Source organism: Anoplophora glabripennis, unplaced genomic scaffold, assembly GCF_000390285.2.
Source record: "Anoplophora glabripennis isolate ALB-LARVAE unplaced genomic scaffold, Agla_2.0 scaffold14, whole genome shotgun sequence".
Taxonomy (NCBI): Eukaryota; Metazoa; Arthropoda; class Insecta; order Coleoptera; family Cerambycidae; genus Anoplophora; species Anoplophora glabripennis.
In genome coordinates this window covers 2,596,177-2,612,122 of record NW_019416352.1, presented here as the reverse complement: position 1 = coordinate 2,612,122, position 15,946 = coordinate 2,596,177, and the positions used below count along the sequence as shown (strand labels likewise).

The window sequence follows — 15,946 nt, the reverse complement described above, 5'->3', positions numbered from 1 at the left end:
ACAGCAAATTCCGTTTTCCCGAACTGTTTTACGTTAAACTGGTACTCTTGTTTCAAATCGTTATCATTAACGGTTTCTGAGAAAATCGCTCTTGAATAAATCCCACTTTGGTCAATTTCATAGTAATTTAAACAAAAAATAATAATAATAATTTTCCTTTCCTCTCTTTTCCATTTAAAGGATTAATTTTTACTTAATTTAATATTTTATTATTTTTTTATTAAAATTAGATTAAATTTAAACAATTTTTTTTTTAGATTAGACCAACTCCGTCTTTAGAAGATACATTTCTCGAATAAGTTCACGATGTCCAAGAGTATATTCTTTGGAATCAGAAAATTAAGAAGCATCAGATTTGTAGTCAGATGGCTCAAGGTCAAATATGGACTTAATGTTTTTTTTCTTCAGTTTTGTAGTTTGTATATGTTTTGAAATTTGATTAAAACTCAGGTAAAAAACTCAATGTTTTTTTATTTATACACAACTGATATCTTATTGTCTTGTTTCGTTTAATTATAAACATTTGTATCAATTTTTATTGTTTTAAATATACCTATTACATTGTTAATTTATACATGAGCTTGATTGATTTGAGATTTGAAAACATCCAGAATATAAAAGTTTGCTTAATCTACGTTATTTTCTTATTGAATTATGTTACTACTGAATTTTATTCCAAGAAAATATATCTAGAAATACCTGTTTTTATTTTGAGTGTCTTAAAATTTTTCCGTTTCTTCCATTTTTTGCCTAACGAAAAGAAAAACAGGATTTTTTTCTCAATTATTTGCTGTTTTTTTCCGGATATACCTACTAGCTTAAATTTTATTTTATTCCTTTATGTAATTTTTTATTTATATTTTGTATTTATATTTTGTTTTTGTAATTTTGGGCGGTATTAAATTTACTTTGTCGTCCGAATAAAAATGGGCTATAATATTATAGATTTCAAGCACAGTGCAATAGGGTCGTTTTCCGGTTTAGTTTATAGTTTTTTTCAGATTTTTTTTTATTTTCCATTATATTGTGCAAAAAGGGATATAAAATATAGTGTATTCAGGGTGATATCAAATTCTAAAACGAATTGTGTAAAATTGCTATTAATTTTTTTATATGTATAGTAACTGTCTAAAGATTTAACAACTTTTGAAACTGGGTGATTATAAAGTGACGTGTTTTTTTTTGTATTTTGTGTTTGTCTGCTCTTTTTTCAGTGTCATATTTTTGGTTAGGCAAAACTATTTTCATAAAATTAACCTTTCATTGATCCTTTTGTTTCATTAATTGTTTTAATTTTTTTCACAATTTGCAAAATCCCCAAAAAATAAAGAAAAAGAATTGATGGTATGCACATCAAAGCAAAATAAAAGAAAACAAATAAAAAAGATACAGTAAAACTGGAAAAACCTTTATTTTCGTAAAACAAATTTTACTCTAACTTCTCCAACAGGCCTTAAGACTAAGTCGGATTTGTACTTTATCTGTTGTGGTGTGTCTACAGCTTCTAATTTAAACTTTCTTAGTATACCACATAGCGCAGCCTTTATTTCCAAAATAGCAAATTTTTGACCTGGAAATATAATTTAATATTAGTATTGTGTAATAGACAAAAATTAGTAGAATTTTCAGATTCAATTTTTCAAAAATTATTGGATAGCAAAAACCGCATCCTCAAATCTTGATTCGTTTAAAGGAGAATTTTCTTTTGTGATGTGTGAGATTACATTAATTTGCTAAAATTGTTATCGAGATTTCTGTTCAGTTTTTTAATTTTGTAGAATGCAGGGTCGTAGGCGACGTTTTTCTACAAATTTCGATTTTTTAGTTACCAATTATTATTTTCGAATTGTTTAAAATTTCTTTCTAATCAATCAATTTTTTTTGTGATTTCAAAACAGTACTTAAAAAACAATTGAATGTAATTCATCTTTAGCCTCGACAAGTTGCTGATCTGTTCTTAAGATGAAGGTTAGGATACAATTTTTACAAACGAGTTAAAAAATATTAAGGTTAAGATAAAGACTGTATTAAGGTTACAGCTACGTTAGGATACGAAAGGTTTTTGACATTTAAACCTCCTATCATTAATTTTGATAACGCTAAGATTTAGGGATTTTAATTGATAGTACCAATCGTGCAATGTTGGTTGCCTAAGCTCAGCGGTTACGCGGCTTGTAGTCATTTATGAACGCTATGTATTTGTTTATTAACTAGTTACCAACCTATACAATTCCTAAATCCAGCGCTGAAGGGTAAATAAGCAAAGGGATGTCTCCTCGCAACATGTTCGGGTAAGAACCTGTCGGGATCGAACTTTTCCGGGTTTTCCCAGTGCTGAGTAGACCGGTGTAAGTCGTAGATGTAAATGTTAATGTCACATCCTTTGGGTATTATATAGCCGGTGTGTGTTTTGATATCTTCGCCAGCGACTCTCGCTATGAGAGGCACGCTCGGATACAATCTTAAGCATTCTTTAATACATCTCTCCATAAATTTCAATTCAGCAAGGTCGTTATACGTAGGCAATTTCCCGGAATGTCCGAGAACTTCTTCGATTTCTTCCAATATTTCTTTCTAATGGAAGAACGGGTTAAAATGGATGTTGTGTTAAATGGATGTTGTGTTAATTGCAGCATACACCATGATCCGATCTTTAACTAATGAAATAACTACTCTGCGGACTAATGCCCCTACTCTCAGATTATATCCGCAGAATCTAGAAAAGAGGGTCATTCGGCAGCAGAATAACCAGACATAGACCGATTTCGTATTTGTTAATCTTCATCAGTATACCATCTATCTACCGGCATTTTCTTGTTTCTTTTTTTTATATTTGCTAACGAATGCTTCTAGCTGTATACTAAATATTGAGCGTATGGTGGACAGGGCATATAATCCGCAGAGCAGCTTTTTGCTTTCATAATACTTATAGATTAGTAGGTCACTCTCTATCAGTATTACAAAGCAATGCTTTGTACCAGTACACATAGAGTAACAACGACAGTTAAGATATGACATATACTTTGTAGGTTATACTCATTATATTCCTCATATTTCTAAATTAATTGACTATTTTAATAGTAAAGAATCGAAAAACGTACTTGAATATTTTCTTCATTTGCAAGTGCCATCAGAGAAAAACATATTGCCATCGAAGTAGTATCGTGACCCTGAAATGTTATCAAAATGATTAATTATATGCATATTCAATAAAATACACTAATAGTCCAGTTACTCAGGGTTTTTACCTCCGAATTCTTTAAAACTGAACCGATTGACGTAAAATTTTGACTGAATGTGGGGAATGCCTCAAGGAACAAAACATATATAGTGCCGAAGTGTGCTTTTGCCCTGGGGGTGGTTCCCACCCCTTCTTGGGGGTGAAAATTTTTACGCCCAAAATAACCACAGGAATCAATTTTAAGTAACAAATGTTAGGATATAAAATTTTTTGGATAATCCAATACTTTCCGAGTACCTAATTCATCATTGAAAATGATTTTTTACTGAAAAAGTGGTTGTTTTCGGATAGTTTTTTGCAAATAACTCTGAAACCATTGGATTTAACGAAAAAGTTGTAATGAACAAAAAGAAAGGTAATAAAAACAAATCTAATGGCATTATTTTGTTTTTCTCTAATTGCAATATAAACCGAGTTATGGATTTTTAAACATTATTATATGTTAGCTAAAAACTAAATTGGAACCAGTTAACGTTAAATAACGCCAAAACCATACATATTAGGAAAAAACTATTTGGACCTTTTTTAAAGTACTTTGAAAAACGTTTAAAATGAGCTGTTTTAAAAGAATCAATTTTAATTTAATTTTTAGAATCAAAATTAACGGAAATATGATCGAAATTATATGATAGTCTAGTCTAATTTTTTTTAAGAAAAAATTAATAAACAAATCAGTGCCTTTGGTGACAGAATTAAAATTAAATGCAATCCTTTTCTTCATTTATGTTTTAAGAATATGTTCTGGGTCTTTGACTCACGTACAAAGCATGATTTCGAAAAAAAAACTTAATTTTTGAAAATATTAATTTTTCAAATTTAAAAAAAAATCGATTTTTACGTTGTAACTTAAAAATTAAAGGGTATACAGAAAAAATACATGTGTAAAAAAAAATTAGCTTTATTTTTGCTGAAGAATTTGCTTTATTTTTTATTCCTCTAGAATTAATATCAATCGAGATATCGCCATTTTAAGTTATCATATGAATGATCCACCCTTTTGAGCCCTCTAAACCCTTCAAACTTAAAAAATGAAGGGCTTAAAAAAGAGCAACTCTACAGTTCACGTAGCCCTTACAATTCAATGCAAAATGAGCCTTTGTGCGATTAAAAATCTTAAAAAGTAAGAAAGTTATCGTCAAAAAAATAAACACGTGTATAGGCGATAATTTTAGGAAAATTTATGTCAATCAAGAATTTTGAAGCATTTACATTTTTTTGTATATATACGTATTTAGTATGTGTATATTCGAATATACCAGTACTATATTATAATACACACGCACACACATAATAATAATAATAATAATAATAATAATAAATTTACTATTACCATATTTACAATGTATATGTAAAATATTATTTACAAGTAAATAAATAATTTCCACATAAGGCGAACCTTGAGCGTGGTCTAACAACTAAGATTTTACAATTAATACAAAATACACATACAGGTATATACACATCACAAATATTAATTTAACATTTATGTCAAATACCCAAATACGTAATTAAGTAAACAACAAAACATGTTTTCTTTCGTTTTCCGGAAAAAGAAAGATAATAATGAGGAAAAGCAAGGGGACTATATTTTTAAGTATGATTTTAAAATTTATTGCATGCTATTTAATAAATTTGAGATATCTTGCTTAGTCTTTTCGTTCAAAAATATTTTTAGACGCTTTTTAAAAGATGTATATGATTTACAAGATTTAATATCTTCTGGCAATAAATTATACATTTTAGGTCCGAGGTAATAGTAGGATTTTGTAAATTTTGTAGTTCTAGGTTTAGGAACTTGGAATGAAGTTTCACGATGTCTGGTACTGTAATCATGGTCTATAGGTTTTAATTCATCTCTGCGTTTGTACTGCCTGGCCAATACTTTGAAACAAAATAATTTGTTTAGATCAAAAAATTTTGTTTCATCAAACAAGCTATCACTACTGTACAAATAAGGCTTTTTAAAAATAATTTTAATTAAATGTTTTTGAATAATCTCTAGTGCATGCGCATGAACACTTGCAGCACCTCCCCAGATAGTTAAACCATAAGTAATGTGGCATTCAACAAGGGCATAATATAACATTTTTAGTTGTTCTAGAGTCAAAATTGACACTAATCTTTTAAAGGTAGGTAACATTGATCTAACTTTCTTAGTAATATAATGTAAATGGTTTTCCCATTTCAGGTGTGGATCTATATATATTCCCAGGTATTTAACAAACTCAACTAATCTAATTTGAATTGGAAGGTTATTGTTCATCACTGTTAAGAACGTGTAATCAGGTAAGTTCGATCGATATGCGGTGAATGGAATGAAATGTGTTTTATCTAGATTTACTGTTAATACTCTACTGCTAAACCAATTTAATACCAAATTAAAATCTTCCTCAACTACTTTTTTTAACACCTCCCAATTTTCTCCACTGTAAAATAATGCAGTATCGTCTGCAAAACCAACCACACTTCCTTTTGTCTGTAATTTAAACAGGTCATTTATATAAATATTAAAAAGTAATGGCCCTAAAACTGTACCTTGGGGAACACCGTAGTCTACTTCTTTGAAATCACTCAATGAATTTCCTATTTTGACACACTGTAACCTCTTTGTTAGGTAACTTTCAAACAAACTTAACGGTTTTCCTCTTATACCAATTTCTCCCAATAAACGCGATAATTCCACATGACTAACTGTGTCGAATGCCTTAGCTAAATCAACGAATATACACAGTGCAGGTTTTTTATTGTTAATTGCTTGATGAATTTGAGTAGTTAATCTTAATAACGCATCTTCTGTTGACTTAGCCTCCTTGAACCCGAACTGATATTCACTTATAATATTATATTTTTCTAAATAATTATCTAACCTTTTTTTAATTGTTTTTTCAAAAATTTTTGTAAATGTTGTAATAAGCGAAATAGGTCTGTAATTAATCATTTCACGTTTGTCACCCTTTTTGAAAAGCGGTTTTATTATAGCTTGTTTTAAAATATCCGGGAATATTCCTACATCAAATGATTTGTTTATCAAATGAGTTAGTGGTCCTGAAAGTTTGTCCGCTACTTCTTTTATGGTTTCTGCTCGAATACCATCAATTCCTGGAGCTTTTTGATTTTTTAAACCCCTTATAATACTTAATATCTCATACTCTTCAACAGGAAATAAATACATTGAGTGGACATTCGGCATAAATGTTTTATTGTTATTAGTATGATTATGAGGCTTAACTATCTGTTCGGCTAATTTTTTACCAACACCTGTAAAATAATTCACAAATTGGTTGGCAATGTTTTTATGTTCTTTATGTATATGTCCCTCCTCATCTCTTATTTCATTTATTTCATTATTTTTCGTATATTTACCACAAATAGAATTTATACAACGCCACAGTTCTTCTTTTTTTGTTTTATTTTTCTCTACTTTTAATTTAAAATAATTTTGCTTCGTTATTTTTATCAAATCGTTTAGTTTATTTCGATATCTTTTGAACGCCTCTATATTTTCCGCGACAGGCTGATCCATCATAATTTTGTGGAGTTGATTTTTTTTGTTTATAGACTTAATAATACCATTTGTAATCCATTCCTTTCGTTTCTTGTCCTTATTAGATTTTTTAACTTTATTTGTGCTTTTTTGTATATATGATGTTAGCTTGTCTATAAAAATTTGTGTAGCGTAGTTTATATTAGATGTGTTATACACATCTTGCCAAGTTTCATTATTTAGAAATGATTTTAATTTGTCTATTATTAAGTAATATTTATAGTCGCTACTAATTTTTGTTGTATTTTTATTTGCTTCAGGAAAAACAGTTTGTAAAATTATCGGGGAATGATCTGTGACTCGAGGTCTTAAAATAATGGGATAATGTACAAAATTTATATTTTTACTTTTTACAAAGATGTGATCCAGACATGTTTTTTCCAGCCTTGTGGGTTTATTGATGGTTGATAAGAAGCCTGCCGCAGAAAATACATTGAGGTAACATTCAGAATCACGATTACTATTTTGCAGAATATCTATATTTATGTCACCAACAAAGAAATGTAAATCTACTGTTTTATCGCTATTTTCTAGGTAGTTATTGAGATTTGTTAAAAAAGTGTCAATATTAGTGGAAGGGGAACGATATATCGATGTTAATAAACATTTTTTATCAAGGACAGTGAATTTTATTTCCAGGCATTTTATATCTCCCAAACAGACTATGCTATTCGTAAAATTAATATTTTCTCGCACATACACGAGAACTCCATCTGCTTTAGTTATGTCGCCTTCATTGTACACCAACATGTAACCAGGAATATTATACAATTGCTTATTTAACAGTTTCCATGTTTCAGTAAATACTATAAAGTCAAAATCAGTTTCCAGTACATGCAACATTACCTCGAATTCATCAAAATTTTTTTCTATGCTTCTAACATTACTATGAAAAATTTTAATATTTATATTTTGTTGTTCTGCCAGTAATTGTATACAATCAGAAATGTTATTTATCTCATTTGTATTAATTTTTTCTATTTCAAAATTATTTATATAATTATCCATTTTAAAAGTATGTATTTATCATACCTCTTGCTTACTTCCTCTAACATGTACTCTTAATATTCTAGACAAACAAGAAAAGACAAAAACAAAGAAAAAATCAAAAATACATTTAAACTTATATCGTATAACAGTTATTTTATTTATTACTAACTTTTCTTTCTTGGGCCCGAGTAATTGGTTTTTGAGCTGTTTTAATAAATACCTCTCTAACTTCTTCTTTCTTCCTGGCACCTTGACTTTCCTGTTGTGTTGAGGAAAGGGCCTCACAGTTTATTATTCTTCTTGGTGATGTAGGAGATGAAGGTATCTCAGCAAATATCTCATCTGCGTTTTCCTCTTGATGTTCTCTTTCCCAAAGGTCATCCACGGTGAATACTTCATCCTCAACATACAATTTGTTGTTCTTTATATAACAGTTCTGTTTTTTTTGTTTGGCACTCAGTAAATATTTTTGGAGCAGTTTGCGTTCGGTTTGTTGCTGTTTAGTAAGATCAGCAACAATGCTGATGTTGACACCTTTTAATTTCTTCCTGTTTGCTAGTACGTNAATTATCGTACACTCTAAGTGTCGTTAGACCCTGTGAAATCTATCTAGTTATTTAAAGTATTAATTAATAAGGGTTGAAAAGTTGCAATCAATTCAAAATTATTTTATAAGAAGGGAATAAATGTTTATTTAATACGAATGCACATTTAAAATGTTTATACTCTTTCAATAATATTTTTTATTTTCGAAAGAAGGGGTATTTTTCAAGGGTTGAAAAGTTGCAATCGATAAAAACGATTTTTTAATCAAGAAATCAATTTTAATTTGATAAAAATGCAAGATTAAAACGTTTCATATTGAAAAATTTTTTTTTATATTATTTTCATCCAAATGGGTGGTTTTTAAAGGTTTTCTGGGTTGAAAATTTTGGATACGTTAATTTTCATGTTAGATAGCACATGAAATTACTCATACTGCATAAATAAAAAGGATTTGATTACATAAAATGCTTAATTTTGTATTTTTTCTTTTTTTCCAATAAGGGGTGGTTTTCACCCCTTAAGAACAAAAAGCACACCTAGCGCATATATGTTTTGGAATGGGGGTAAGATGAGCCTAATTCTAAATTTTGGGAAAAATCGATGCAGTTAAAAAAAAATCGGAAGTATTACTAGGCATATTTTCAGCTACAGTAACTGGGCTATAAGAAATACATAATTATCACACATTTTCCCTACAGTAGGTATCGAAGTCTCCTCATTCCGTTTTTTGTAAACTCTGTTAAAGTTTGTGATTTTTGTTATAAAAATTAAACACAAAGTTATACTCTTTCGAAGAAGAAAGAAGAGCAAGTATCATGTATAATCCATCTAAAACTGATTGAGAGTTTGTTGACCTAAGAAAAAAGCAGTCTCTGTGTAGAACAATTTTGTCATATCCAGTTCCCGTAGTTCCCATTTAATTAGGAAGTGTTAGGTATAGTATTTTCTGCCCTACACATGAACGACAATTAATTGATTTTTGCAAAAGAAAAGTTTCATGTTTAGTTTGCCTCTATTGTATTGTACACTATGCAACAAAACATGCAAGACATGTTTACTATTGAAGTTGATGTTACTGAAGAGTTTCCCATAGAGTGTATCTACTCAACTCAAGATAGAATCAACAGAGCTATGTTGCTCATTAAAACGAACCTAAATTAACTTTATCCGTTATTGTATTACCTCAAACATGAATGTATCGACCTCTTCTCTAATACCTTCATCATCTATGTCGGCTCCGTCATACTTCGCCTTCAACATCAGGTCCAGCATAGCCAGACGCTTCCTATCGGAATACGATATCCGATCATCGGCCGAAAATAGTTTTTTACGGTCACATATAACTCTAGTTGATAGCTCGTGTAAGACTGTTACTGCTTTTCGCTGCTCCCGTGCTAATGGAGACAGACTATAGACAAAATCGTTGTGGTACCACGGTCTCACTATTCTCTTAGTTAATATGACGCCAAAATTATGAATTGCTTTCTTGTAATTAGTGTGGCCTTTGCCTAGATCTACGCCTAGTGATGTCTCTGAAAATTATATTTGATAACCCCACCTAATTTTTAAGAGGTTTGGTTTCCTTTTCCAATTTTTGCAACTGCTATTAATTGAATAAAAAACAAATTACCTCCTATCGAGCAAAGTGTGAATTCTGTTATTGGTATCAGTACATTTATGTACGGTTTATCACAGTCTCTCTCCAAAACCTTTACCAAGTTTTCAGTTTCTCTGTTAAAAATGCCAACAAATTCCTGTAGTATGTTGAAATGGAATGCTGGCGTTAGAATTTTTCTTCTGTTCTGCCATTTGCTGCCTGAAATGTATGTATAAAACAGTTAAATTATTAAATGATTGAGGAAAATAATATAGAATACTAAAAATGGCAATTAGTTGACTATATAGTTTTTCCAGATATGTTTTTAACAGAAGATAGGTATAATCATTTATTACTTACCACTACTTGTTAACAATCCAGTCCCAAGCCATTCGTGCAGAAAATCATATATGTGGCTTTTCTTAATATGTTTTATATTATTCAGAACTAACTGTAAATGAAATAGTACGTATTTGTATGTTGATTTAAAAGAAACATAAGGTTTATGTTTATACCTATGGATATGAATGATTGTTAGTACTATCACAGACAATACTATATTAAGAGTATCTTAAATCGTCTTCCAAATTATGTCATTCTCAGTTCTTTTTTGTCGATTTATTTACTCAGTCATTAATCTAAATTAGAATTTAAAAATACAACTAGTTTTACCAGATTACTTTTTATATTATATTTGAATCATCAATGTGAAAACATAGTCTATGGTAGTATTAATAAACTTACTTCTATATCTTCTGCACTTAATAAACATACTACTGACAAAGTGAAACTCCATCGTTTATAAATCGGGTAGAACGTTTTAGACCGTTTCCTTTCGTTGTAAAATATGCCATCTGAAATAAAAATCATGAGGGAAGTTAGAGGAACGAATGCATTACTTAATGTTTTATAAATTTTTTGTTCATGTTGCTTAATAATTTTTTATTTACTGTACACAAAAAAAATATTTTAGGCAGGTTTGGTTACTATTGCATAATTTTAAACTATTCCAACTATTTATTTTATTTTGTTCACATATTTAAAAACAAATACAAATTATTTAAAACACGCAAGGTACGAATTACATACTACAAAATTACCTTGACAAGTTTAAAATATATAAACAAAGTGGATGATTTTAGACAAGACGATAAACTGTGCAGTATTTAATATACATATATTTGAGTATACCCCTATTGTTTTGCTTCACTGCACTTGCATTTCGCTATCTGACTGATTAGTCGATTAGTTGATTTAAGAAAAACATTTATAAATAAGTACATAATGCACATAGTTATTTCAAAGTTAATAAATGTATGTACATAATTATGGAGATATATGAAAAACGATATTCTATATTAGGTCAATCAGTAGAGATTTTGTTTGTGACAAAAATACTATTACCAAACGGACTATGCCATCATATAAAAGACAGTCTGTAAATATGTGTGTTTATATATTTGCTACACCAATTTACCATTTTTTATAAACATTTTTATCCAAAAAAACGCGTTTTCTTTAGTTTTTTGCTTATAAAACCGAAACTGACGAGGTAATATGAATGCTACAAAGAGATAATTTGTAGAAAATCGAAATGCGAATAAAACGAGAGGTCGATCGATCCGAATTAGAAACGAAGAAAACCCGGATAGATCAGAAAATTTAGCATTTTAAAAAAAAATTTAAGTTGTAGAGCTGATCCTGTGCACAAGAGTAGTGAATTGTATGTACTTTAAGTGTGTACAAAGCAGGCGCTGTAGTTTTGGCACGATTGCGATTCGAATTTTTTGGTGCACTATTTCTGTTTCTATTTTCTAACTTTCTGAATGCGTTGGAGGTGGTCCGATTTTAAATATTCAGCCGAATTTTAAAAGTACAAAATGTATATTCTAATTTTCCGATAAAATGTTGCGAAATAGGTGATAAATTCCTCCAAATATGGTCAAAAACGGGAGATGAGGGGCAGTGGATCTATAGCTATACAATTTATCATAATGTCAACAACCAGAAGCAGCTGCTTTTTACACCGAACTTAAGCAGGCACAGTGACAGAGTGGTAAGAATTCACGGAATCACAGTGATGTGAAACCTGTGGACATTCCTTGTTTTGTTTCTACATTTTTTGACATTTAGGTTAGTGCTGGCAACTGAAACCGGTTTTTTGGATAGTCGGTTAACCGGTTTCGGATAATTCGGATTTTTATGAAATCCGAAAACCGTTATTTGGTTATTCGATTCTTCAAATATCCGAAAACCGGTTATTCGGTTATTCGAATCTTCAAATATCCGATTATTCAATTAACCGATTATTCGATGATCTACTTCCTATTTTTTGACATCGATTTGCCCGATTGTAAGATTGTAATTGACCTTTTTTATTTTTTAGAGATCGATTTCTTCGTAAACAAATTTGACTTCCAGATTTTTTTTTAGACAATTAACCGGTTTTATCTGAAATCGCTGAAATCGGTTTTTACGGAACCCGGTTAACCGGTTTCACTTTTTTCCAGTTTTTGCCAGCACTAATTTAGGTATGCGAAATCTTGACATCAAACATGAATTTGAAATTATTCTTACAAAATGTACTTTTCTGTTTCAAAGAATACATATTTATAGTAGAATCGTATTCATTTTTAGGAGGCGTAAGATGAACCATTTCAAATTTATAATGAAATTGAATGTAAAATCAAAAATACCGCTGCATACGCACTGTGTTCTGGTAGTAGCTGTAGTCGCCCAGGTGCATCGAGTGTACGAAGTGGTCGGTTATACGTCAAATACTAACCTGGCCAGCTTGGTCGTATATCAAAGAGCGCCCCCAAAAAACAAGTAAACAACTGCGGCGCGTACAGAGGTAAAATGTAGTACAGTTGGCGCCACCCAAATGTAAACGGATTTTGGTTGTTATGGAAATTTCATCTGGATTTTATCGTAGTAAATCAGACTTTTTGTAGTGGCGTACCACAGAGAGGGTATTCTGATGGACAAAGATATTGTCTTCCGCGTCACTGGAAACCTTCCCGACACCTTGTCTGATAGGTCTTTGTAATTTTTGTTCTTCTTAACAGATGTTCTTGTTTAATATAAAATATACAACTCTTACTGTCTTTTAAATCAGCAGCCACATCACTCAAAGACCAATTATCTTCTAATTTAGTTATAGTCCTTGCTCTTTGCGCCTCAGTTAAATGCTCCGGCATATTTCACGTTACTTGTTTACATTTCATTATGTTTACTCTAAGTGACATATATATTTGACAACTATTGAATTTTACGACGACTATGATTTGAAGTTTAAATTACACGGTACAATATTTCCGTTCACATTTGAGTGGCGCCGACTGTACATATGTGGAATTTAAAAAACAAATTGGATTTATAATAAATTACATTTAAAATACGAGCCCAGGCTCATAATAGTTCGGCCGGTAATAATTTGAAACTATATTTTTGAAGATAATATTAAACTTAAAACAAAGGTGCAAAATTTAATCAAAACTATTACAACTATATTCTAAACTATACTTTTAAGTAGCTGAAACTGAAAATTATAATTAAATTACGTAAAGAAACAAATCAGTATAACCAAAAATGTATTTCACGTGGTGGGTCATAATAGTTCGGCCAAAACCTAATATTGCGTTACGTCGCCTTTATTAGCAATAACCGCCTTAATTCTACTGGGCATTGTATCCACAAGTCGTGCACACTCTTCTGGTGGAATATTATTCCATACATTTTGCAAAGTAGCTTTTAATTCGGGTACTGTCCGCGCTGGATTTTTTCGAAGTTGCTTCTTCATGTTGTGCCAAAGTGTCTCGATTGGAGACAAATCTGGACTAGAAGACGTCCATTTTAGAACAGGAATGTTATGTTCTTGAAACCACGTCTTCACAGTTTTCGCAGTATGGCAAGGTGCACCATCCTGTTGGAACATGAAGTCACCGTCATCGGCTGCACATTGCGCGATAGATGGTAAAAAACTTGCTTCCAATATCTCCTTATATTTTTGGGCGTTAACAATTCCATCGATGAAGTGTAATTTGCCCACTCCTTTTGCAGACATACAACCCCATATCATGACTGATGCTGGGAACTTTACTTTTTTTACTAGACAGTCATTATGGAATGCTTCGCTGGATGTTCGTAACACCCTTTTACGGGAGTCGCCCACACAAACATCAAACTTGGACTCATCACTCCAAATTATATTGTACCACTGTCTTTGAGTCCAGTTCTGATGTTCCCGAGCCCACTTTAGTCTGTTGCGTTTTTGTAAAGTTGTCAGTAGTGGCTTTTCTTTTGCCTGTTAAAAAAAAATTGGATGCCAACAGTTTCACCAAAAAAAAAACGAATAAATTTTACCTTATAAAATTTGTATCCTATTTTTCTAATAGTCCTTTTAGTTGTAGACAACGAAATATCCTTGGCTATACTTTCTCTCCATAAAACAGTTATCTCTTTAGTGTTAGATCTCCGATTTGTTTTCACAATTCTCCGTAAAGCTCTTTTATTTGCTTCTGTAATTGTAGATGGTCGGCCGGTTTTAATTTTTTGATCAACTCCATTAGTAGTTTTATATAAATTGATAATGTCTTGAACGGTAGAACGCGGCACAGAATGAGAAACTGAAATTCGACGTGCCGAAATACCTTTCTTATGGGCATTAATGATGGACAAACGAAAATCTTTACTTAAGGGCTTACCACGAGGCATTATGCTTTAAATATGATTTGAAACTAATACTGACAGCTGTCTTGTTGATATATTTCATAATTGCTTTGTTTTAACTAGTCAGCTCGATTTCATGGCAATTACGATAAGCGGCCGAACTATTATGACCTACCACGTGAAATACATTTTTTGTTATACTGATTTGTTTCTTTACGTAATTTAATTATAATTTTCAGTTTCAGCTACTTAAAAGTATAGTTTTGAATATAGTTGTAATAGTTTTGATTAAATTTTGCACCTTTGTTTTAAGTTTAATATTATCTTCAAAAATATAGTTACAAATTATTACCGGCCGAACTATTATGAGCCTGGGCTCGTACATAGTTTACGAGAATAAAGGAATTTTTGTAGGAACAAGGGTGCCAGACGTGAACTGATCCCTTCGTCCCTTTATAATGTATAAAGAAATTATTCAATTTCTAAAACCCTTAAAAGCGTATGGCACTGGATCCCTTGACAGGCAATGATTTATTACTTTGCATCGAATATGATCCTATTATATGTATCCTTGTATACCGTTAAGGAAATTTTATTAATTTTGTAAGTTGTTTATGAACGAATTTACAATAAAAACTCTACAATAACTAACAATATTCAAAATTGTATACTTATATATCCACTGCCCCTATTTCGCATTATTTAATCGGAAAATTAGAATATACGTTTTGTAGTATTATACTTCTTTTTTTAAAAGCCGGCTATTTTACATAGTTCCTGGTATCACTTATAAATTAAATAAAATGTTTACCTTCATCAAATATGAGTTCCATCATTGAACCCACCATAGGATACGATTTTGGTCCAGGTATTGCCATGATATGTTTCCAGTACTGATAATTCTTTAACCAACTAAATATATACAGTAAATAAGGTATGGCTACTATCAAAACAATATATTCCCACATTGTAACTTTTCTAATAACTCCCAAAGAAATCCGATCTACTCGAGTGAATTGAGTCAGTCTATGTACTATGCTCTGTAGTCAGTGCTGTTTTATTTATAGATAATGTTATTGCTACTGCAGGACCGGTTTGCTGATAACTTTAGCAATGTTATACTCCCAATAACTTCAATTAAAAGGTTTTAAAAATTGAAACGAACCTGTATCGAATAACTAACAGTTTTTTTAAGGGTTATTAATAAATGTTAGTTATTTTTTTAATTCTATTTTGCGTTTTCTTTTTATTATTGTCCGGTAACTGGAATCTTATCGGGTTGGGTTTATTGCATTTCTAGATGAGTAAACAATTATCCAGATAGTGCAGCTGCACAATAAGATTAAAAGGTTAAAAG

At 30.8% G+C, this 15,946-nt stretch overlaps 1 protein-coding gene across 1 annotated transcript; it reads right to left on the bottom strand.

Annotated features, from left to right (window-relative positions):
- Nucleotides 1-1,392: 1,392 nt before the first annotated feature.
- Nucleotides 1,393-15,596, bottom strand: LOC111691425 (cytochrome P450 4C1-like). Its single transcript, XM_023454222.1, has 8 exons — nt 15,401-15,596; nt 10,663-10,772; nt 10,279-10,369; nt 9,952-10,137; nt 9,504-9,853; nt 3,102-3,170; nt 2,223-2,574; nt 1,393-1,570 (listed from the first exon to the last, which is right to left on the bottom strand). The coding sequence occupies exons 1-8, from the start codon at nt 15,555-15,557 to the stop codon at nt 1,410-1,412; spliced, it is 1,476 nt and encodes a 491-aa protein (XP_023309990.1). The 5' UTR covers nt 15,558-15,596; the 3' UTR covers nt 1,393-1,409.
- Nucleotides 15,597-15,946: the final 350 nt, after the last annotated feature.